Source organism: Phocoena sinus, chromosome 11, assembly GCF_008692025.1.
Source record: "Phocoena sinus isolate mPhoSin1 chromosome 11, mPhoSin1.pri, whole genome shotgun sequence".
In the NCBI taxonomy this organism is placed as follows: Eukaryota; Metazoa; Chordata; class Mammalia; order Artiodactyla; family Phocoenidae; genus Phocoena; species Phocoena sinus.
In genome coordinates, this window is record NC_045773.1 from 51,937,951 (window position 1) to 51,962,729 (window position 24,779).

At 45.2% G+C, this 24,779-nt stretch overlaps 1 protein-coding gene across 3 annotated transcripts in view; it reads right to left on the reverse strand.

Annotated features, from left to right (window-relative positions):
* Positions 1–15,058: 15,058 nt before the first annotated feature.
* The window catches only part of CNOT10 (CCR4-NOT transcription complex subunit 10), a 64,261-nt gene continuing 54,540 nt past the window's right edge, over positions 15,059–24,779 (reverse strand). For 2 of the 3 annotated variants that reach the window (XM_032649525.1, XM_032649524.1), the window contains 5 exons: positions 21,842–21,972; positions 21,244–21,279; positions 20,920–21,047; positions 16,484–16,559; positions 15,074–15,516 (listed from right to left, as the gene is read on the reverse strand). In XM_032649525.1, coding sequence (XP_032505416.1) covers positions 15,365–15,516; positions 16,484–16,559; positions 20,920–21,047; positions 21,244–21,279; positions 21,842–21,972 — 523 coding nt within the window. In that variant the 3' untranslated portion in view covers positions 15,074–15,364. Of the gene's footprint in view, positions 15,517–16,483; positions 16,560–20,919; positions 21,048–21,243; positions 21,280–21,841; positions 21,973–24,779 lie in introns of all 3 variants that reach the window. The other variant, XM_032649523.1, reaches the window with a different exon arrangement.

Genomic DNA, 24,779 nt, shown 5'->3' on the forward strand with positions numbered 1-24,779 from the left:
GAAGGGAAAGGCCAGGGGTTTCTCCCCATCACGCTCTCTGCCTTGGGTGGCAACTCCAGTCTCCAGCCATGATTGCATCTCTTCCTCGCTCCATCTCCAGGCCTGATGTGATTTCAGCTTCCAGCAGGGGACTCCTGGGTTCTGATAACTCCATCCCCTCCTTTGATCCTCCACCCAGCCGAGGTGTGGTAGCAGCTTCCTGCTCTAGCTGACCTCTGGGTTCTATCACCTGTCCAATCAAAACTCTCCATTCAATTCCCTCTGTTATAAATATGTAAAGTCATTTCTGTTTTGCTGGGTTGCCCCTGACCGTGGCACTCTAGGCTGAGGACCCAAGTGCAAGTGTGCAGGCTCCAGTGAGCGGCAAACACCTTGCCCAGCCCCACCTGGGGCAGACTCCCAGGCTCCAAGGTGTTTACCAGACCTTCACCTTGGGATTTGCTCATTCCTGACCTCTGCACTTTTGTACCAGACATTCCCTCCATCTGTGTGCAAAATGCGGTTTCTGCATATCCGAGGCAATCCCTGCTCCAACCCCAGCTCAGAACCCGTGGCCTCCTCTAAGCCTGTCACCAATGACTCACCTGTTCAGCCTCCAGCCTGTGGCCTTGGCTCAATAAAAAATCACTTGCTGACAAATTGCTCAGTATTGCATCCTGTCTCCCACCTCTGTGCTCAGCAGAATGGCCCCTCTACCATTGCTCACAATTTCCCTTTACTGAAAAATTCTTACTCAGTCTTCAAAACCTACTTCAAGTGTCCCACCTGGGGAGTAAGTAATTTCTGGCTGGTTTCCTCCCCAGACCGAGAAGAGAAGCAAACTCCCACATTCCTGCTGCTGTCCCGGTTCCTGGCAAACCACACTGCAGTCATTTTACATGTCTGTCTCCCATATACAACTGCTAGCTCCTTGGAGGCGAGGCTAAGTCATCAGCTCTGGTCTGGGCACCGGTGGCCCTCAGGGACTCTTGGGTAAATGCTGGCTCTGGACGCATGGATGACCATGGATTTTCAGTGATTGTAGACAAATGCCTTCAGTCTTCCCAGTCTAGTTACAAGCCTCTCTTAGGAGGTTCCTATTTCTTGTGCAGTCTGTTGGTACCCATTTTAGGGCTTTTTTCAGGCAGGAGGAAACCAATAAATGTTGCCATTAGACATGAACATTTAGTCTACTTCCTTTAGTACCACACCTTTTCTTCCTTCCTTCCTTCTTTTCCTCTCTCCCTTCCTTTTTCCTTCCTTCCTTTCTTTCTTAGCTTTTTTTTTTTTTTTTTTTTTTTTGCGGTACACGGGCCTCTCACTACTGTGGCCTCTCCCGCTGTGGGGCACAGGCTCCGGACGCGCAGGCTCAGCGGCCATGGCTCACAGGCCCAGCCGCTCTGCGGCATGTGGGAATCTTCCCAGACCGGAGCATGAACCCGTGTACCCTGCATCGGCAGGCGGACTCTCAACCACTGCGCCACCAGGGAAGCCCCAGATATCTATTAAATAAAATACGTATATAGATTAAAAATTGTTTTTCTGAACCATTTGGGAGGGGGTACAATGCCCTTCTCTATTCCTAATCACTTCCTGTGCCTTTCCTAAGAATACAAACATTATCTTATGTAACCAAAGTACAGTATCTAAATCAGGAAGTTTAGCATTGCTACAAGACTACTATCTAATCCACAGACTGTATTCACATTTCACCAGTTGTCTCAATTATGTCCTTTGCAGGCACATTTGTTTTTCCCTTCCCAGGACCCAGTCTGGGATCACAGGCCGCCGTCCATGGTCCTGTCTCTCCAATCCTCTTTAATCAGGGCAGACCCCTAGCTCTCCTTTGTTTTTTGGGACCTGACTTTTTTCTTTTTCTTTTTTTTGGCCACGCCGTGCAGCATGGGGGATCTTAGTTCCCAGACCAGGGATCGAACCCATACCCCCTGCAATGGAAACCTGGAGTCCTAACCAATGGACTGCCAGGTATTCGTAGGACCTGACATTTTTGAAGCATTCAGGCCAGTTGTTTGGTTTCCTCACAGGTTTCAAAATGCCCCCTAAGATTTCACCTCTCACCACATTGTTACCAAACCCTCTTCTTGTCCAGACTCAGGGGAGGACTCTTTGCAGGGCCTTGTAAAACCTTAAATAAACGACACGAACAAATTCCACTTTGACCGCTATCTTGTTAAAATTCCTCAAAAAAGTTAACTCATTGGCCCCAAAGTATCTTAACAAAAGCCAGGCTGCACTTGTATTCCCCCTTCCTCAAAGGGTTTTATGTGCTGTTTAATGATTTTTCACAAATCGTCCTTCTTGCCCTTAAAGTTGGATTAATTGAATTTTAATTCAGTAGAATCACCCTCTAAAAAGGGCGACACAGGCTCTGCAGGTCAAGTTAGGGCCGCTCAACCTAATTAAGACCTTTCTTGAGCAGAGTGGGATTCTGAAGGTTAGAAAGTCCAGCCATGCAGCTCCCTAAATTCGTCTCTATTTTGGATCATAATGAAGAAATCCCTTTAGAATTCCCGGGCGGTCCAGTGGTTAGGACTCCGTGCTTCCACAGCTGGGGGGGGCATGGATTGGATCCCTGGTTGGGGAAACAAGATCCTTTATGCTGTGCAGTGCGGCCAAGAAAAAAAAAAAGGAAAGACAAAGAAAATGAAATTCCCTTTTCCTTCTCAGCTAAGGAAAACCTGGATGGCCTACGAAGGGAAGCCAACCACCAGGGCTTTCTGGGCTCTATCTGGTTGCCTCTCATATTTAAGGCTCCCGCCTTCAATGGGCGGGCGGGGGGGGGGGGCTCCTCTTTTTTTTTTTTTTTTTTGGAGCACAGGCTCAGCGGCCATGGCTCACGGGTCCAGCCGCTCCACGGTATGTGGGATCCTCCCAGACCAGGGCACGAACCCGTGTCCCCGGCATCAGCAGGCAGACTCCCAACCACTGCACCACCAGGGAAGCCCCGGGGCTCCTCTTATTAGTCCCCTTGTTTCCTTTAAAAAATTTTTTTAAACAACTAAACATAGTTGAAATTCCCAAAATACAAAAGACCATAACAAGAGAAGTCTAGACTTTCTCTCCCGAATTCTGGCCTCAACCCCAACCGTCCATAGTTGTTTCTGGCTTAAGCCAGTTTCCAGAGGACTTGAACCCGTTTGCTGTATGAATTTTACTGCATGAATCCATGGATGAGGGACCAAAGCTTGTTATTTCCTCCCAGAAGAATCCTGCCTATTATTTTCCTCATCAGCCTGGTCTGGACTTGAGTTAAAGATAGATACATACATACATAGATGAATAGACAGAGAGACAGATGGGTAAGGCAACCCATATTCAGAGTTCTATAAAACATTGTGACATCAAGTGGAGAGGACAATTATCACAGAAGTACCAGGCTAGCCAACAGCCACTCTGCTTCTATGGACTCTGAGGGGCTGACTGAGGCCAAATGAGGGGCTGCTAGTGACCTCAGATTCCTGATCCACAAAGCCACTCTATTCTTTTTGTATTTGTTTTATTTTTTTATTTTATTTTTTGGTATGCGGGCCTCTCACTGTTGTGGCTTCTCCCGTTGCAGAGCACAGGCTCTGGACACACAGGCTCAGCTGCCATGGCTCACGGGCCCAGTCGCTCCGCGGCATGTGGGATCTTCTCGCATCGGGGCACAAACCCATGTCCCCTGCATCGGCAGGCGGACTCTCAACCACTGCGCCACCAGGGAAGCCCTGTTTTTTGCCATGCCATGCAGCTTGTGGGATTTTAGGTCCCTGACCAGGGATCCAACCCGGGAAACAGCAGTGAAAGCACTGAGTCCTAACCACTGGACCACCAGGGAATTCCTAGCCACTGTTGGGTTTTTCAGGGGTTTTCACACTGTTCTTGGGAAAGGCCAGAAAGGAAGAAAACACCTATTTCCTTCTCTGAGAGAGAAGGCCTGGAAAAGTCAGAGGCTCCAAGCAAGGGGCAGCCAGGTGAGGTCCTTTCCCTGAAAGCACGTTCCTAAACCAGAGTAGGACCCTATGATCCTTGCCCCCCATGGCCTCAGGCTGCCTTTTTTTTTTTTTTTGGCTGCACTGCACAGCGTGTGGGATCTTAGTTCCCCGACCAGTGACTGAAACTGCGCCCCCTGCATTGGAAGCATGGAGTCCTAACCACTGGACTGCCAGGGAATTCCCCAGCCTGCCTTTTGTCTATGGAAAAACTTTAGCCAAAGAATAAGTTTAATCTGAGAAGTGAGAAAATGCAGAAACAAAGGAAAACAGTCCAGCAAGTCTAAATAATAAGATTAATCATTAAGCAGAGTCAAGGACCTTTAGTTCCTTCTCAAGGGGCTATAGATAATATTCTGAGCCGTTATCTATAAGATACGGCTCAGAATATTATCTATAGCTGCCTTATAGATACTGAAACCCCCACCAGGTGGAAGAAGCTAACTACATGATGACCAGACTGTAGCCATGACATAAGCTGCCACAATTCCAAGAATTGGCCTCAAGGAAATGGCAACAAACAGACCCTGGAGCTGAAAATTAACTGTACTTAAAACAATCAAGATGATGGTGGTCAACGCACCTATGGTCAACTAATCTATGACAAAGGAGGCAAGGATATACAATGGAGAAAAGACAGTCTCTTTAATAAGTGGTGCTGGGAGAACTGGACAGCTACATGTAAAAGCATGAAATTAGAACACTCCCTAACACCATACACAAAAATAAACTCAAAATGGATTAACGACCTAAATATAAGACCAGATACTGTAAAACTCTTAGAGGAAAACATAGTCAGAACACTCTTTGACATAAATCACAGCAAGATCTTTTTTGACCCACCTCCTAGAATAATGAAAATAAAAACAAAAATAAACAAATGGGACCTAATTAAACTTAAAAGCTTCTGCACAGCAAAGGAAACCATAAACAAGATGAAAAGACAACCCTCAGAATGGGAGAAAATATTTGCAAATGAATCAACAGACAAAGGATTAATCTCCAAAATATGTAAACAGCTCATGCAGCTCAATATTAAAAAAACAAACAACCCAATCCAAAAATGGGCAGAAGACTTAAATAGACATTTCTCCAAAGAAGACATACAGATTGTCAAGAAGCACATGAAAAGCTGCTCAACCACTAATTATTAGAGAAATGCAAATCAAAACTGCAATGAGGTATCACCTCACACCCATCAGAGTGGCCATCATCAGAAAATCTACAAACAATAAATGCTGGAGAGGGTGTGGAGAAAAGGGAACCCTCTTGCACTGTTGGTGGGAATGTATATTGATACAGCCACTATGGAGAACAGTATGGAGGTTCCTTAAAAAACTAAAAATAGAATTACCATGTGACCCAGCAATCCCACTACTGGGCATATACCCTGAGAAAACCATAACTCAAAAAGACACACGCACCCCAATGTTCACTGCAGCACTATTTACAATAGCCAGGTCGTGGAAGCAACCTAAATGCCCATCAACAGGTGAATGGATAAAGAAGATGTGGTACATATATACAATGGAGTATTACTCAGGCATAAAAAGGAATGAAACTGGGTCATTTGTAGAGACATGGATGGATCTAGAGACTGTCATACAGAGTGAAGTAAGTCAGAAAGAGAAAAACAAATATCGTATATTAACGCATATATGTGGAACCTAGAAAAATGGTACAGATGAACCGGTTTGCAGGGCAGAAATAGAGACACAGGTGTAGAGAACAAATGTATGGATACCAAGGGGGGAGAGTGGTGGTGGTGGGGTGGTGGTGGTTGTGGTGGGATGAATTGGGAGATTGGGATTGACATATATACACTAATATATATAAAACAGATAACTAATAAGAACCTGCTGTATTAAAAATAAATAAAATTAAAAAAAAAAAAGATGATGGTGTTCAGACCACCGATGACCAATTTCAAGATGATGGTCAGAGCTGACTGTGCTGTTTCTGCATGTAGCCCCCTCCCTCACTCTATAAAAGCTCTTGCCCACTGATTGTCAGTGTGGGGGAGTGGCCTTTGGACAGGAGTTCGCCTATCCCCCTAGGTTTCCGGCCTCCAAAATAAAGCAAGCTTTCCTTTCCACCAGCTTTGTCTATTTGCTTTTGAGCAGCGGGCAGCTGGACCTACTTTTGCTAACAGATTTTGGTTCCCAGCGTGAGGCTGGGCTCTCGCGATATCTGGCTCCCGCGTTTTCCTGAGCGGGGCAGCCGCCATGAAGACGTGTTGGGATGGCTGCGAGGATCCTCCTGGTCGTGGCTCCCTGGCCCTGCCCTGAAAGGGTTTTGGCGGGGACATCCCTAGCGGCTGCCCAAACCATTTGTTTCGGGGCTCCTCCCTGTTTCTCCCCTGCTTGGCACTGGCTGCCAATGTACGCTTTTCCTTGGTGAAACGGAAAGATGCCTCCGAACGAGCTGACGAGCTCCAAGACCAAGTAAGTCCAGTGGTGCGCACCCGGCAAACTTCTCTTTTGAGCACGAAGTGCTGTTTGGGCATTTTGCCAGTTGGTTCTGATGTGTGTCAGACGTTGAGGACCGTTTGTGTTGGGAAGTACACTTAGAGAAAGCCAGTTTGATAAAATACTGTTTTCAGAATTCTGACCCTGAGAGAACAAAAATATGCCTAGAAAAAAGCTTGAAGTTAACTCTCATCATGTCCTTAAAATATAAACAAAGCCCACTTTGACTGATACTTCAGCCTTGGGTTAATTAGTAGAATTTCAAAAGATGTTTGGGTTTATTAAATATGTATCTTGTACCACATTAAAGAGAAATTATGATACGAGAAAAATGTGAGTTTTTAGAGGTTATAGAATATATTCATAAGTTTGCCAGTCAGTAAATGCTGGTATAATAGTTCAATTACTTGTTTCTTGGTTTTGTTAAGGCTTTTAAGGGTTAAAAATTGTAATATGTAATTAAAGCTACTAAAAATGATAAGGGAAGCATTTCAGTGTGTAAAGCAAGTAGGATATATGTCGTCGGCAAGGGAAGGTATAAAGAATGGAGATATTTTTGTTGAGGAAAAATGATGATAATAATTTTGTCCTAGAGCTGTTTGTTTCTGGATGGGGGAAAAATAAGGGATAAATCATACGGATACAAAAAGTGATAAAACGTTTGTGAAAAAAGGGAACTTTGAGAAAAGAATTTTGTAAGTTGTCAGGAGCGATTAAGATTAGATTGGATTTAATTAGGTAAATAAACTTTGTTACTAATAGTAAGCTGGTACAAGACTGGAATTTGTGTTTGTTTGTTTGTTTTTTCTTGTCCACGAAGGCCCCTTGGCCCTACTATTGACTGTGGCAACGGGAGCCACGAGGTCCAAGGGCTGAAAGGAGGCGTCTTTCTTTCTGCCCCTCCCACCCATGCCAGTTCTAAAAGCCTTATGTGAGTGGAGGTCCCCAAAGACCTGTTCCCACCTGCAGATGGATTAACCCCCAACTCAGGACTGCTGTCCACCCTGTGTTTCTCCATATGCGGGTCAGGCATGAATAGCCATGGCCAACCCCTTTGTTTTTTTTCCTCTTTTCAACTTATTTATTTGTTTATTTATTATTTTTGGCCGCATTGGGTCTTTGTTGCTGCATGTGGGCTTTCTCTAGTTGCGGTGAGCAGGGGCTACCCTTCGTCGTGGTGTGCAGGCTTCTCATTGCAGTGGCTTCTTGTTGCAGAGCACGGGCTCTAGAGTACAGGCTCAGTAGTTGTGGGTCACGGGCTTAGTTGCTCCGTGGCATGTGGGATCTTCCCGGACCAGGGCTCGAACCTGTGTCCCTTGCACTGGCAGGTGGATTCTTAGCCATTGTGGGAAGCCGGGCCAACCCCTTCTTACCACTGTGGTACTTCTTCTGATTCTAGTAGGTTTCCTCCAACCAGCGTCTTGGCCACGGCTCTGGGTCTGCAACCACTTACCATACCTCCCAGATCCTTCCCTTTCCAGGGCTCAGTGCTAATGAAAGCCACAATCATTAAACAGCAATACAAAGTTGAGTTTCTCAATCCAGGAAGAGTGCCATTTTTAGAAAGGGAAACTTGGATGACTTGGTGCTTTCCTTTTTGGGTTGTTTTGGGCGTGGTGTAAGAATAGGGGTATTGGAATCTCAACAGACAGGGTAGCAAGAGCAGAACATTAAGAAACCAGGGTCTAGGCTTTTGAGGAGACGTCCTTCAGCTGGGGGGAGGAGGTGTCAGGAACGGAAGCAATGGGCCCCCTCCTCATAAAGATGCATGTAGTCATCAACAAATAATCAGATAAATCCAGATGGAGGAATCTTCTCCAAGACCATGCATGGCCTGGAACCCTCAAAGCCATCAGTGTCATGAGTGACCATAAAGGTTGGGGGAATGCTCTGAATTAAAGAGGACTTAGGACAAACAAATGAAATGCAGGATCCTGACGTGGAAAAACAGCAACAAAGGGCGTTTTGAGGACAACTGAGAAAATTGAAATATCTACTGTGTCTTATTAAAGACAATTATTATAATAAAATTATTATGGTTTTGCAGAGAATGGCCCTCTTCTTAGAGATACAGGCTTAAGTATTCAGTGGTGAAGTATCATCATGTCTGCAGTTTACTCTCAAAAGTTCATTTGAAAAATAGAGAGAAAGGGAGACAGAGAGAGAGAGAGGGGAGAGGTGTATGTGTGTGTAGTGTGTGTAGGGGAGAGAGAGTAAGAGAGGAAGAAAGGTAAAGCAAATGTTAGCAAAGTGCTAACTGGTGGATCTAGGGTATAAAGGTGTTCACAGAACCACTTTATCTTTTCCATAAATTTAATCTTTTTCAGAATAAAAGGTTGAGGGATGATAAGGTGAAAATTCAGAAATGCAATTCGTAGTGCTTTCCAGACAATAGCAAATAAATAGTGACTCATTCTCCCCTTCTCTGAAATTACATACACCATATGCACAGGGTCTTTGAGGGTGGGTGGGTCACAAGCGCTATGGCCTCCATGGAACCCAAAGAACCATAGCGTCTGAGAGCTGAGACTTCCCTGACAAATGACTCCTTGCCTACCTCAAATTACAGACCACTCTTCCTCTAGCAGCTGAGACCCACCGCAGTGTGACAGGGAAAAAAAAACAAACAAAAACACCACAGGAACTTCTTTCCTAGTTTTATCTGTAACATGCCCCCTATGGTCCAGTCACCTGTAGTTGTCTCCTGCCCCCTCTACCTGCCCACCTGAAGTGACACTTCCTCCATGAAGTTTTTTCGAATTCTTGGGTCCTTGTCTCCCATCCTCATGTTGGCTTGGAGCTCTAGAGGCAGCTATCCAGAGAAGGTACCTTGATGGAGTTTAAATATCTGATTGACTGGACATGCAACGAGCGTTTCACATTGTGTCAACTGGAGAAATATTTATTAATGGCTTTTGGTGAACACATTTCCCTGGTCCAATTATGACATCAAACCTTGTCCCTGACTTTCAGGTGCTTCCAGTTCAGTTGTGGAGATTAGGCAAACACCCTGAATAATTAGCTGAGATTGTATTCATTTTCACTATTTCTCAAAACTCAGAGGCAGGAAAATACATAAACCTTAGAATAGGATGAAAAAGATATCTTTTCCCTTCAACCACAAATAAAGTAAAATAAGAGAAAATAAAAACAAATGAAATGAATCAATGAGATAAAATGAATAAAATAAAATAATAGAGAATATAAAAACAAAGCAAAATAAATGAAATTAAGTAATGAAATAAAAGTAGTAAAACAAAATGAATATGAAATAAGTAAAATAATGAAGTGGAATAAGCGAAATAAAAACGAAATAAAAGGAAATAACTAAAATAAAAATAAATAAAGCTAATACAATAAGAAAATTAGTAAAATGAAAAGGAATGTAATTAAAGAAACACCGTAGCGATCGGAGGAAACAGTATGTTGAGCCAGATCTCGTTTTTCTGCCTGCATCTCTAGGGCCCTGGGTGTCGGCCAGAGCTAACGCGCGGCGCCCTCGGGTGGGGTGGCTTTACGAGGTGGTAAACGTGTTGTCTCGCCGGGGACGAGGGGTCCCCCGGGTCGGCACTGTCTCAGCTCCTCGGGGGCTGGTTCACTGCGCCGACACTGCTACCGGCAGGTGGCGCTCTGGGCCCCGAGGCGTGCCCGCGGGACCACCGGCCCTGCTTAACCCTTTGGACTCTTCCCTCCCCCAGCCACCTGAGGGCTCTCGGCTGCTCCCTCGGAGGATGAGCCGCACAGTGGTTACTTTGGAGCCCATGCAGTGTCACATCAAACGCAGGGTTCTTGCCACAAGCACATTAGTGTGAAACGGGACTGCAGGATGGTTCAATGCAACCCCTTGATCTTCCTCGATGGAATAAATTGTGTCATATAACTTAAAGTGTAAAATAACATCTTGAAATTGGAGTAAAAAAATTCACCTGCCTGGTGCCTCAGGGGAAAGGATATTCATTCAGAGAATTCCAGAATAGCTACCTGTGGCTTTAGCGGGGACTCAAGTGATGGCAGAGGACATTTACAGGCGGCCTTCCCAAACGCTCAGTCTCAGAAGCCCCCAGGAAAGCCGTGCTGGGGGAAGGGGAGGGGAGCGTTGGGGGTGGGGACAGGACCGGGGCGCCCACATGCAAATGCAGCAGTGACAATCCGGTCGGGCGCCTCCGTACCTCCGGGAGGCCGAGGCTGGAACAAAGCGTTAGCATTTTCTACATGTGAAAAGCCCGCATTCCTGGGCGGGGAGGCCGCGAGGGCGCTGCCCCCCTCTCCCCATTCACCCTCCGGACCACACAGAGCGGCTCTCGCGCCAATTGCTCGAAGGTTCGCTCCAGCTTTTCTTTTGACTAGGGCGATGCATACGAAATGTAGGTATTTCCCTAAACGCTGGCTTTGACATTTAATGCGATCCTAAGTAGCCAGAAATGTGGACGGGATTAGGACGAGGCTTGGGGCCCACAGGGACACTTGGCCAAATCCGCCTAAATCCTCCAGGACGATTGTTTGTCACCACACGGATCCCCTTTGCCCCAAATTAGGGGACTAATGAACTTCGCTGCCTCCCCCACCCCGGGCACTCCCACTCCCACCCCAGGGCCTGCATTTCGGCCCGGTTCTTCCCAGGAAGGAAGGGAAGCCAAGTGTGTAAACTGCTTGCTGTGTGTAGGTATAGGTTTGGTTACTTTAGGCTGGGCCAGCTGAGTTTCACCAGTAAACCCACCCATCCTGGGTCAGTATTTAACTCACTTGATGAGGCTCAGAGGGTCAAGGATGCTGAGGCCCCGTGAACCCTGGGATTATGTCAATAAGCCATCCCACCTTGAAAGTAGTAGTTCCTGTGACACTGCCAGACCTAGAAAGCAAGCACCCAAAGTTCTGTTCTGCAGACTTTACTGTTTATCTAGAACAATCCACACACTGTATAATGCACAGCCCTGTCTTCAAAGTACTCACAATCCAGGAAGGGGAAGGAAACAGATGACAAAGAACAGAACATAGACTGAGCCTGAAGATCTGCCAGGTTACCACAGGGCTCTGTGAAAAGCTCACCAACCCGGAACACGCCTCTAGTAAGCATATGTGGAATGAATGAAGACTTGGTTTGTAACAGGTATCTCCTTGGGAGTTAGTGTGAGACAGCCAGGATGTGTACACACTGAAACTGGAACAAAGTTCTAGGGAGTGGAGGAGACTGAAGCAAACTCCTAGGGATGGGAAATGGTGACCACTTTTGGGAGACAGCAGATTCCAGTTTGGATAACACATGGGGTGTAAGGGAGGGATCAACAGAAGCTCAGTAGGAAAAGGGGAGCAGTTACCATGAAGAGGCCCCCAGCGGGAGTCAGGGCTGTGCTGCAGGCAGTCACAGGCCACAGGCCGAGGTGAGGAGGAAAGGGTGGGGAAGAGACCTCTTGTCATCCAAGGATGAGGGCCTGGGTGAGGCAGGTAAGAATGGGATGAGAACACAGGATGCCAGTATCTACTGAACAACAACTACAGCCCAGACACTGGATGTATCCAGAGTGAAGGAGACAGCCATTTACCTGGAGGAGTCCCCCTGCTCTCTACCACCCAACTCCACAGTGTCAGTGGCTCAGAAAACAGTTTCTGCTTTGGTTATCCCTTATATTAAACAGTAAAAAATTATAGAGTTCCCCTTTGTACATTTGGAGTTCATATTCAGCAACAACAATGTCCAGGACCTTAAACCTCACTCCAAGCCTGTGAGGTAGGTACTGTCAGTGTCCTCCTTTTACAGATGAAGAAACTGAGGCACAAAGAAGCAAAATAACTTGTTCCAGATCAAGCTTGTCCCAGTGAGAGAGCTGAGATTTGAAGCCAGTCCAAGAACCTGGCTCCAGGGTCCACAATGTCGTCGATCACCTTTCTCCAGGTGGCTTCCAAGTAGGGGGCTGGATGGGAGCCTGAGAGAGGCAAGGCTGAAAGGAAGGCAGTGTCGAGGGTGACTGGGCTGAGCAGGTCCTCTGGGCAACAGGAGGGTAAGTGAACTCACCTGTAGTGAATGCCCACCCAGTGCCCTTAGCATTCATCATCTCATCTTAATCTTCACACGAGGCCCTGAGGAAAGTTAGCCTCGTTGTGCAAACCCATCAAAAGCCTCGAGAGTGATCAAGTCATTTGGGTTGGGTGAGGGGCAGAGCTCCCAGCTTTAGTCGATAAGGGGTTCTGCGTGGTGAGAACAGCAGTTGTGTTGTTCTGAGAGTGGGGTTGGGGTGCAGGCGGGGCAGGAGAGGCCCCTGAAGGCGCTGGCTCCGCAGGGGTGTCGTCTTGTGGAGTAAGGGCCTGGGCAAAATGAAAGACTACTCCAGCTCTTCTGAGAGTTTATGCCTTGCAGTTCTGGGGACACTCACAATCACGTTCTCTCTGGGTCTGTGAAGGGACCCATGCAGTGAATTTTGCCCCATTTTGCTGGTGATCAAGCCTGAACAGAAGCTAACGAGGCTTGTCTCAGAATTCACAACCCCATCAGATATGACACCACCCTTTGAGCACCTGCACCTGTTAAACTACAGAATACCCTATACCATAGAAGAAAAGGTACGATCAAGGGACACAAAGGCAGGGGAGAAACTGGGACAGCTAGGAAAAACTTCAGGGTCGTGGAACCTAAACCTCAGCACAGTTAGGATTATCTCTGTTAGCAGACGTGGTGCTAAAGGATTGGGGCAGGAAAAACAGGTGAGAGAAGCCATCTGGCTGATGGACTCCATATGACAAGTCACAGAGGTGAAGAGCTTACATGTACTGTGTTCAGATCTGTCAAGGGCCACCGTGGAAGGCAAAGCTGGGCTGCTGGGATCATAATTTGACAACACATCATATATAGAGTTCTCCAGTTGGGAAAACACTTCACTGGCTTCCCCATAAGATGTGCAGGGCTGTCCCAGCACCGGCAGCTAAGGATAGCTACATGACTTGCCCTACAAAGGAGAGGGAAGCCGAGGTCTGCTGGGGGTTTCTGAGAAAACTTTGTTCCTGATGGTCTCCTGTCACGATAGGCTGCCTTTGCCCTCTTCTTCTTGCCTTCAGTGCGATGTAATGCTGGAACATCCTGTGACCACGGGGACAAAAGCCCAAATGCTAAAGACAGTGGTGTGAGAAAAACAGGGCTGAGTCCCTGATGGCATCACTAAGCACTAGAGCAAAGGCCACCAGCTGCCTACGTACCACCTTCTCAAGTGAGAGAAAAACTACCTTTGTTTAAATCATGGATCCATTTTGTGCTACTTGCAGCCAAGAGTATTATTTAACACAGCAACGTGGGGCCTAATCTGCCTCATAGCTATTACTGCTTTCCCCCCAAAACCAACCTGCAAGCAGGGAAAGTTCTAATTTTTTTGAGATTTCTCCAAAGATGTACTGCCCTCAAGTACAATTACAGGCCTTCTACCACCATATACTGCCCAAGACCCTGTGGGTTCCCAGCAGTTTATGAAGCATGTGGACTCTGTCCAGGAAATGCCCTGGCTAAGCAACGCTACCACCCTGCAGCACACAAGGGGGTCCCACGGTGCTGCTGCTTGTCCGGGGCTTGGGAAAGCAGCACCTGCAGACTTGGACCAGCACCAGTGCAGCTTATGGGTCCTACTCCCATCCCATTTGGAAAAGCCTTTGAGAGGCCCAAGGGAGCTAGGCCACCTCTGTTTCCTGTATCCTCCTGGAAAGAATCTGCTCTGTATATAAACAACTGCAACGTGGCAAAAGAGCAGTCGAGCCCTTGTGCACATCCATCCCGTGTTCAAGTGAAAGAAGAATTGCTCCCTTTCTCTGAGTCATCTGTGGGCAATGTCTGGTCACATCACAAATACTCTGTTCTTGTGTAGATCCCTAACTAAACTGATATCAGCAACAGAATAATTCAGATAAAGTTTCAGATAAATTCATGTGCTTATCCAAACACTCCCCTCTCCAGTTGTGAAACCGAGTAACCATGTAGATTCAGCTAGTGTGTTTCCCTATCTGAACTTGTTCTCCAAAGTTGGGAACTGAAGAGATGTTGACAGCAAGGGATGATCCTAAACGGCAAGCTCTGATGAATCTACCAAATGTGCTCTTGACTAGGGGTCACCCAGTTTTTCTAAAGCAAGCCTGTATGTAGTGTGTTTTGTTTTTCCTAATTACAGTTAGTGTATCGACCCTATGGACAAATTTTGGCCATGTCAATCCTGCAACACATACCTGTCTTGGAAAGAAGCTTTTAAGTTCCTGTTTGCATTTCCAAAGGGGTTAGCAATGAACCTTGAACTCCCTGCTAACAGGGTCCAGAACCGGTGCTTCTGCCTATGGGTACAGGAGGGTGAACAAGACCAGTGCCCTCAACTCTGTTTGTCTTCATCTGTAGTTTTTAAGCAAATGATTGATTCCTATCAGATCAGTCATCTCTTCTTAACCCAATTTGACTAGCCCTATGGGTTTTATTATGCATTTTCTGGCCCTTTTAGTCCTAACTAGGTGTACAACACACCAACCTCCCCTCTCCTCCCCTCTGATCGGCTTCTGGACTGGCTACTTATATGCTCATACTGTTCTCTCCATTTTAAAAACTTTAACACTAAATCTCAGATGCCAAAATACTCTAACCGTTGCAAGAAAGACAAAATGTATTATACGAGACTGTTCTGGTAAGACTGTGTTTTAATTGCCTATGACACATATATATATCACATAATGGCTCAAAAATAGTAGTCTAGCAAAGATTAAAGGAAAACCGATGAAAATGAGCTGTGAATCCTTAATTTGATGTAAGCTTCCGGCAAAAAAAATCAGGGATTAGAATCATTTCAAAATTGTGTCTTCAAAACTAGTATCCTTTACCATCTGTCTTTTATTCATTTTGCTGTGATACAACTAAAAAGGCCTGCAAATACTCCCCTGGGTCTCAGGTGACAGTTTTCCAAGAGCAAAATATCACTTTCTCTGTACAGTGAACGCCGGCATTTGGATGGGCTGGATCGGGTGGACAGGCTGGAACACTGGCTTCTTTCTCATTTCAGAGAGTGTTTTCACTGTAGGGAGCAGCTGATTCCTTTTGATGATCTGTAAGGCCAGCTGGGTATTACCTATAAAAACACTTCCCATCACAAAAAAAGCATATAACAATACCACCACATACAAAGCAAGCCGTCAGAATCCCGCAAGGGGGTAAAAGGTGATGGAGAAGAGCAGTGGTCTGCAACCTTTGCTGTACACTGGAATCATGTAATGCCCGCTGTACCATCCCCAGAAATTCTGATTTAAGAAATTTCGTGTGTGACCTGGGTGATGGGATTTTTTAAAAGCTTTGCACTGATTCTAAGGTGGAGCCCAGTTTGAGAACTTGTCTACAGGTGGACTGCGCAAAAGAAGGGCTCTAAGACCATGCACTAACCCTACTACAGCTTTTAGGAGGACAAGGCCTGCTGGGTGCCAGGCACTTAATGCTCCTTCTTCAGCTATAAAAAGAGGGGAGCCTTGGAAGGATTTCAGCAAGGGGATATGACTAAGAACTCTTAAAACTTCGGTCCCCTCTCATTTCCCCCATTCAGCTCTCCTTTTCTACTTCACGCCTTCTCTTATGTAGGGCCCACAGCCTTTCTTCCAGTAAGCTACATCCTGGAGGTTGTATATGCCCCAGAGGCATGACCTGGATTTAGGTCTGAATAAAAAATTCTCAGCAGGAACTGGCTTACTGTAAAACTCATTAACGACACCTATGTTTAAAACACTAAGGTATACAACTCAAACCCACTGCATTCTGACTCAGGTTCTCAATTAGAGTCATTTGGATGCCTAAGAGAAAGGTTAATTAGTAGAGATTAATTATAATTGTCAGAAGTTATGCTATTCTCCATTTTCACAGATAAAAGGAAATATGCTTAACCTGCAAGAAGTAGGAATTTGCAAGATACCAAAAACTCCCTCGCTACATTTTTGTCTAGAAGAACTTGATGGGTAATACCTCTTAAATTTCAAAGAGAAAAAGCAGACACCAAAAATCTCGGGCTCTTTGCAGGGCTCCAGTCCTAACTCAAGAGAAGAATCACTCACCATTCTGCAGCTCAAGGTAGACAGCCAGCAGGATGGCTTCAGGGGGCACCTCTTTAGGATGGATCATTGAGGCCGCCTTTGCTCAAAACAAAAAAGAGACCCATGAAAAACAGCTTAAGATACAAACTCCAAGTAATGTCAAAAAAAAAAAAAAAAGGAATGTCAACCTACCAATGACAAATTAGCAAACTTACTCAACCTCACTGGGACACTACAGTTCTGCTTGGATGGTCCTCAGCTGTCTTTGTCTTTTTTTTTTTAAAGCTACTTCATTATAACTCTAATTTTTTATGTAATCTAATTTAAATATTTATGTTTTCGGCTGCGCTGGGTCTTCATTGCTGCAAGCGGTCTTTCTCTGGTTGTGGCGAGTGGGGGCTACTCTTCGTTGCAGTGCATAGGCTTCTTATTGCAGTGGCTTCTCTTGTGGCAGAGCATGGGCTGTAGGCACACGGGCTTCAGTAGTTGCGGAACGCGGGCCTTAGAGCGCAGGCTCAGTAGTTGTGGCGCAGGCTCAGTAGTTGCCCTGCGGCATGTGGGATCTTCCCAGACCAGGGATCGAACCCGTATCCCCTGCACTGGCAGGTGGATTCTTAACCACTAGACCACCAGGGAAGTCCAGCTGTCTTTGTCTTGATCCCTCCCCATTAAACTAGACATGTTATTTTTAGTTAAATATTTATCTTCCCTTGCCTAATCCATAATGAGTTCTTAATAGGAGAAAGCTTTCCTTCCCTCTTGGTTTTCTTCTATCTCTTGGCTGTATTTGGTTTTGAGATGGGTGATCAGACACTCCTGACTCTACACTCCAGTCACCCATCCAGGCCTGCTGGTAGTTCTTCACCAGACACACACAGTTGCACCTCTATCCAAATCTGTACGTCTGTTTTTTTCCCTAAGTAACAGCTTAGTATTGTAAGCTGCAAACTCCCAATGTCAGGAATAAGAATTCAAACTTAAAAAGCTGGAAATAGACAAAAAATATACCACTAAGCATGTTCAGGACATCCCTGGTGGCGCAGTGGTTAAGAATCCGCCTGCCAATGCAGGGCATGCGGGTTCGATCCCTGGTCCAGAAAGATCCCACATGCCGCAGAGCAGCCCGCACACCACAACGAAGAACAGCCCCCGCTCTCCACAACTAGAGAAAGCCCGCGTGCAGCAACAAAGACCCATCGCAGCCAAAAAAAAAAACAAAAAACAAAAAACAAAAAGCATGTTCGATGTCTCCATTCTTAAGGACTGAAATAGTACAATTTAGTCAAATAAAATTATTTGTTTAGGCAACATGCTGTCCTTTCCTAGATCTGAGAGCCATAACAGCAGCCTGCAGTTTTCTGATTTAGTCCTGTTCTGGTTGAAGGTGCTGAGATTGTAGGTTTATTCCCTCATTCTGGGCCCCTCTGGGCCACAGCCTCTTCCTCGTCTTACCATCAACTGGTATTCCCTCATCCAGGTTCAGGTGCTCATGCTTCCAGACTGCTTTGCGTCTTCCCTTAATCTAATCAGAAAGTGTCCTTTACAAATATTTATTGACCAGAGGTGGGTGTAAGACAGGGACTTACCCTGATAATAAACAGCATGCAAATAACAGTAATCCAAACAAATTTACTGTTAGGGAGAGGAAAGTGAACGTAGTATGAATACAACGAGAGAAGAGTTTCTTCGAGTGCAGAGCTTTTGGGCAAGGGAAGCCTGTCTCTGTCCTCCAAGGGTGGATACCTGAGAGGCAGAAAGCGGGGAGGCACGGCAGTGCAGGCCATGGGGTGAGTGTGGGAGACATCTGGGGGACCAGAAACGGGCACAAGGTCGGGTCCGGGCAGCATCAGAAGAAATCTCAGACTAGTGGGCGTTCTCGTCCAGAGCACATGCTCCCAGGTTCCTCGTGAATGAAGCAAGGAGGCTTTTCATTCCTCCTACCACATCACTGATGTACCACAGCTCAGTTCAGAAAATGAGATTTTATACTTCTGGCCTAGCTTCAAATAGGCAAGACCACCTTTACATTATTTTGTGGATATTAAAATCTCCATTTTCCTTCCAACTGGCTAGTTAACACAGGTCATCTATTGTCCTTTGCACTGACTGCAGCCTTTTCTAAAATACAAGAACTCATGGCAACAACTTTATGAGAGAATGGTATTTTGCTTACTGGCTGTTCATAATGGTTAGTGGTGGGCAGGCAACCTCAGAAACCTCTACTTGAGCCCTTTCCAACTCTTCACACATCATTGTTCTCCCTCCCAGGCATGGTGGGCCTCCCCATTAACAAGGTCCAGCCACTGGATTAACCTAAAAACCAAGGGACCAAAACAAAACCCCCTTCAGACCCCAAACCAGGCCTGACCCCATCTGTCTCTCCCGGCGTGGCTGCCGCCATGGCCACCTGCTGCACAAGAACCTGAGCTAGAGTGTACACACTGCAACTTCACATCCAAAGCCTGTGTGCTGCAGGCCTTGAGGTCCACGGGCACTTTCCAAAGGGCTGTTCAATAGCCCAGCCTTGCCACGGAGAATAGCGCAACATTTTAACTCTTCCCATTTAACTCCTGCACTCAACTCCTAGATAAGATCAAACGTGTTCCCTGGACAGTCCATCACTTCACTTTGCTGATTTTGGATCAGAAATGCTGACCAGATGCCACTAAGTCGACTAAATATCACTCATGGTTATTTTCCACATGGTAAATCTTCACTTCTAGACACAACAAGGTCACCTTCATAGGAAGCCACCTTACCTTCTGAGAATAGGTTTAATTTCAGTTTCAGTTACTCTGGCAAACATACGGGGATGTGGGTTCTCTTATGTGCTGCTGGTGAATACACCATCTGGCACAAACTTTCTTTTTTTTCCCTTCATTTTTAATAAATTTATTTATATATTTATTTATGGCTGCGTTGGGTCTTCATTGCTGCATGCAGGCTTTCTCTAGTTATGGCGAGTGGGGGCTACTCTTCATTGCGGTGCGCAGGCTTCTCACTGCCGTGGCTTCTCTTGTGGCAGAGCACAGGCTCTGGGCACACAGGCTTCAGTAGTTGTGGCTCATGGGCTCTAGAGCGCAGGCTCAGCAGTTGTGGCACATGAACTTAGTTGCTCCGCAGCATGTGCGATCTTCCCAGACCAGGGCTCGAACCTGTGTCCCCTGCATTGGCAGGTGGATTCTTAACCACTGTGCCACCAGAGAAGTCCCTGGCACAAACTTTCTATATTAGAAGTCTGAAAATTCTACATAACCCCTGATCTTGCAATTCCCTTTTTAGGAAGACATCTCCTAACTGTAAGGTCCATGGGGGCAAGGTTGTATCATGTCCACTTATTTACTACTGTCTTATTCCCTTGGCTTAGCCCAGAAGCACATGCGCTGAATTAATACCCTTTTCTTCCCCCTAATTTTTTCTTTTTTTTTTTTTTTTTTAACTCTTTTGGCTGTGCTGCACGGCATGTGGGATCTTAGTTCCCCTACCAGGGATCGAGCCCACGCCCCTTGCACTGGAAGCATGGAGTCTTAACCACTGGACTGCCAGGGAGGTCCTGAATTAATATCCTTCTGAGGAATTACCCCTTTCCAATTCTGGGAAACTCCTCTGGGGCTGCCAATGGCAGTACCTGTTCTCCTACTACAGGTATGGGTCCCTGCCCATGATCAGTCCAGGGATGGGCACCTGCTGCACAAGAACCTGAGCTAGAGTGTACACACTGCAACTTCAGTTGAGGCTCAATCAGAACCTTCCTTGAGACCTGCTGATGAGGCCCCTCTCAGTGGTAGAAGTCAGAGGTCTGTTTTAGTTACACATTGCCAGGAGCTTTCTTTATTGTATATAGAGTTTCTTTGGTACTGACTTTGTGAACCCTTCTTCTTAAAAGACGTTATTTGTCATTTAACTTTTTGAGTGGACAGAGATTTATACAATTCAAAGCTAAAAAGCATATGAGTATCCAGTGAAAAGTCTCCCAGTTCAGTGCTCCATCCACACAGTACTTATCTTGCCAGCCCTGCAGCCAATGTTAACAGTTTGTGGTGTGTTCATTTGGAGATCTTTTCTGCATATACAGGATTATATAAGAACTGTTTTGCATCTTGTTCTTTTCACTTAATATGTCTTGGATATGTTACCATTTTAGTATATAGGGTTTACAGCTGCATTGTGTTCAACTATATGGACACACCATTATTGATTTTTGTGAGCCCTTATTTAGATGGTTTCCAATCTTTTGAAATTTCAATGATTAAAATCTTCAGGAAAACTCTCCATTAGGTGCCTAGGTTCATTTGCAACAACAATCAGTTGTGTACCTTCCAAGAATATGTCTGGAGGAGTAATATTCCAATGTTTAACAAACTGATCAGAAGCCTCAAACAAAATAAAAGAGCCTAGAAACTCCAAACCCTCTGCTGGCTGCCTCACAAGATGGTCTGGCACTGGCCCAGCCTCACCTGGTGGAGACACTTCCGTGCTTTGTCATACTCGCTCCTCAGGCAGTAGGCGCTGCCCAGGTTGAACAGCATCACAGTCCGGGCTGAGTTGACGGAACTGGGGTAGCATTGAGGTGCCCGCTTCCCAGCTGGGGAGAAGACCAGACACATGTGAAGAGGCCAGGCCAAGGGCCAGGGAGCAACCCCCTCTACTGCCTGAAGAGCTGCTCAGAATAAAGCCTAGCTCTACTCCTCAGGCGGACAAAGGAAGGACACAGAGGCTCGAGGGTGAGTCTTTGGGAAGCAGGCCAGGCTACTTAAGTCTTTACAAAACGTCTTACTTACAGGATTCCATTGCTTCATTTTCACCTTTGTCTGATCCTACAAAGACATGAAAATAAATCTGAGGGGGTCGGACAACAGAGTATATTTTCTAAAAACCTAATTTTCTTTATGAAATGGAAATCTAATATTAAAGCAATCTACCACAGTATTTCCTTTTCATGTAGTAGAGGTTCTAATAAAAGATATTAGAATGCTACCTACCACCACCACCACGGCCTGAGAAATAACCCTGAATAAAGTGAAAACTAGTCTCACTCCCTCAAAAACTTAGCCATGATTTAAAACTGACTTTTGAATGCGATACTTTTACTCTCCCCTGGATTGTGGAATCCCTCTGAAGAGAAAAATATAAGAATCAAAACAAACTGTTCTAACACTATCAGCCTTTCAAAAGTTAGAATTTAGACCATGTGATAATCAACTCCTAGGTCTCCTCAGCAAACAATTAGTATAAAGTAAGTACAGCCAAAACCGTATAGTGCCGACCTAAAACTCCCTTCCCTTTACAACCGTGCCGTTAAATTTCCACACATCCTGAGTTACAACGGAAAGGCAGTGGAAATGGTGAAGAGTTCTGATCAAATGTGTCCTCATTAACCTTGGTCCTGCTCATTTGAAGAGATCCCTAAGGAAACATCAGTGACATTCTCCGGGTTCAAATGAGTAATAGCATCAGAGATTCTGTCCAGAGAGATGAGGGCTTCTGCAGCATATAAATGGCCCAGAAACCTAAAATGAAAAAAAAAAACCAACCAGATTCCAAACTGAAAAGTAGGTCATCACAAAAATACCCAAGTATAATAGAATTTGGTGTATGTGTGTTTCACATATTTCAAGTCTTTGAATTGAAATCTAAGTTTATAAATGGATTAAGAGTCATTTAAATTTTATCTCTTTAAAAATATCTTAAATATATAATAATTTTTATGTTCGCTAAGTAGGAACAAATGACACATCAACTAAGAGAGCAGTTTAGGGGCTTCCCTAGTGGCACAGCAGTTAAGAATCTGCCTGCCAATGCAAGGGACACAGGTTCGAGCCCTGGCCTGGGAAGATCCCACATGCTGTGAAGCAACTAAGCCTGTGCGCCACAACTACTGAGCCTGAGCTCTAGAGCCCACAAGCCACAACTACTGAGTCCACGTGCCACAACTACTGAAGCCTGTGTGCCTAGAGCCTGTGCTCCGCAACAAGAGAAGCCACGACAATAAGAAGCCCGTGCACCGCAACGAAGAGTAGCCCCCGCTCACCGCAACTAGAGAAAGCCCGCACACAGCAACAAAGACCCAACACGGCCAAAATAAATTAATTAAAAAAAAAGAGAGCAGTTTAAAGTTGGCAGTAAATCAACTATATTTCAATAAAAATTTAATAGAAAATAAAGTTGGCAAATTTACACTGTTCTGTTTATACAGAAAATAACATAAGAAGGTAATGAAGTTCTAAAATAAGAGGCAGATCCGAGGATGGATTCCCCGGGAGCGGAGGATCAGAATTAGGGTCCTCCAGGGAGTTCCCTGGTGGCCTAGTGGTTAGGATTCTGGGCTTTCACTGCTATACCAGGGTTCAATCCCTGGTCGGCGAACTGAGTTCCTGAAAGCTGTGCAGCACAGCAAAAGAAAAGAAAGAGGGAAAGAAAAAAAAAAAGAATTAGGGTCCTCCAGCCTCTGCTGCTGGAACAGTCAAAAGGCACCAGGACGCCAGACCAGATCTGGGTTGGATCAGCTTTACTTCTATTCCAAAGGTGTCCTCCTTTTCACATCATCTATTTTATGTCCACTGATGTTGGGCAGATGTGCTTTCCCCAGGTTTACAACAGCCTGCTTCTTCCAGTCTTACTTTGAGCCATTTTCCCCATGATCATCTGATTGATTTTTCAAAATTAAAACAGCCTCAGCCATATTACACCTTGCTCAAAATCTTAATGACTTTTTCTACTTGAGAACAAAATAAGACAAACAAAGCTAAACTTATAGATTTAAAGCTCTCCACAATTTGGTCCCACTTTCCTGTATTCAGTCAACATTCTCACTCCCCCAAAGATTCTTCTGTTCCCACCAGACACAGTGTCCTGGGCGGGACACCCCACTGTGCTCCCTGTGGCCTTGCCTCCTGGGGTGCAAAGCCAGGCCAAAATCCAACTCCTTTTAAAGGCCAGCTCAGTTCTCACTTCCTTTAGTTGGCCTGTCCCAACTGAATCTGTCCACATGGATCTTGGGTCCTCAAATCTTAGGCTCTTTTCAGTTTGACCATTTTCTGGGACTTATGCACATTAATCACTCAAGAGCTATTTCTTTATTAAGCAATTTCTTTCTTCTAACTAGCAGGAGCTGTAATGCCCTTCTATTTTGCTTCCCTACCAAATACCCTAAAAGAAATGACAGCTTTTAAAAAAATCAGTAACCTCAAATGTATTTTGAAATAAGATATTTTTAAAAACTTCATTAAAGCAGTATCTATAAGCCAATAATCATTATGAAACACAAACACACAAATTCAAAGAACGACTTCAAATTGTTTTCTGTGAATTTACTTAAAAATTTTAAAAAATCAAATTAAATGCCTTCATGACACTCAGAGCCCAGAACTCCAGATGAGGTGTACGGAAGGCAACAAGCAGCTGGGTAAAGCTGCTGTGGTATCTGGGCTGCCATGGGCAGAAAATGCTCATCCTCACTGGAAAGATAGTGGTCTGGCCAGTAATTAGAAACCAATGCTTAGGATAGAATAGTTAAGAGAATTAAAGATGAAGTTATCAGACATGGCTTGGCCAACCCCTCAGGGTTGGCTAAGAAATGATAAAATCTAAGAATTTTATTGTTTTGACATTCAGAGGGAAGAAGTTGATAAATGAGGTTAAAAACCCTCCAGTAAATGCCAAGTAAAGAATCTAATTGGGATTGTTTTAGAATAGTGATCACAATGTCAGCCAGAGGATTAAAAAAAGCAGAGAGGATTCGTGTTTCATTTTTGTTAAAAAGAAAAAAAACACACACAACTCTGCTCTACTGACGGCCACACACACCACATCTGAGCAGCGCATGTCCAGTGGGGCGGCGCAGGCCGATGTTCCTGACTGGTATTTCACGGGGCTGGGCCACGGGGAGGAGAGAAGATGCCTTAGAGGTAACGCGACCGCCCTGACCTCGAGCTCAGGACCCTCCAGGCCTGGATATTAGACAAGGTTTTCTCACAGGCAAGCAGGAGCGCTCACACTTGAATTGTGACAAATTCTCCTATGTTCCTGGATGCTCTTTTAATTTTGTTTTTTTTTTTTAACACAAAACATGAAAAAAAACAAAAAATAATAAAACACAAGGCATGTTTGGGGAACACTGACCTGAAACAACCTTAATCAATGTTAATTTTAGATGATTATATAAAGTAATACTTTTTTAAAAGACAAAAATAATTAAACATTTATAGAATTGTTCCTCAGAGTACGATCTCACAGTTCTAAATGTTGCATGTTACAAACAAAGGGTGCTAAAAGGCAAAAGAACATATTTTGGAAATTATAACTATATACCCACAGG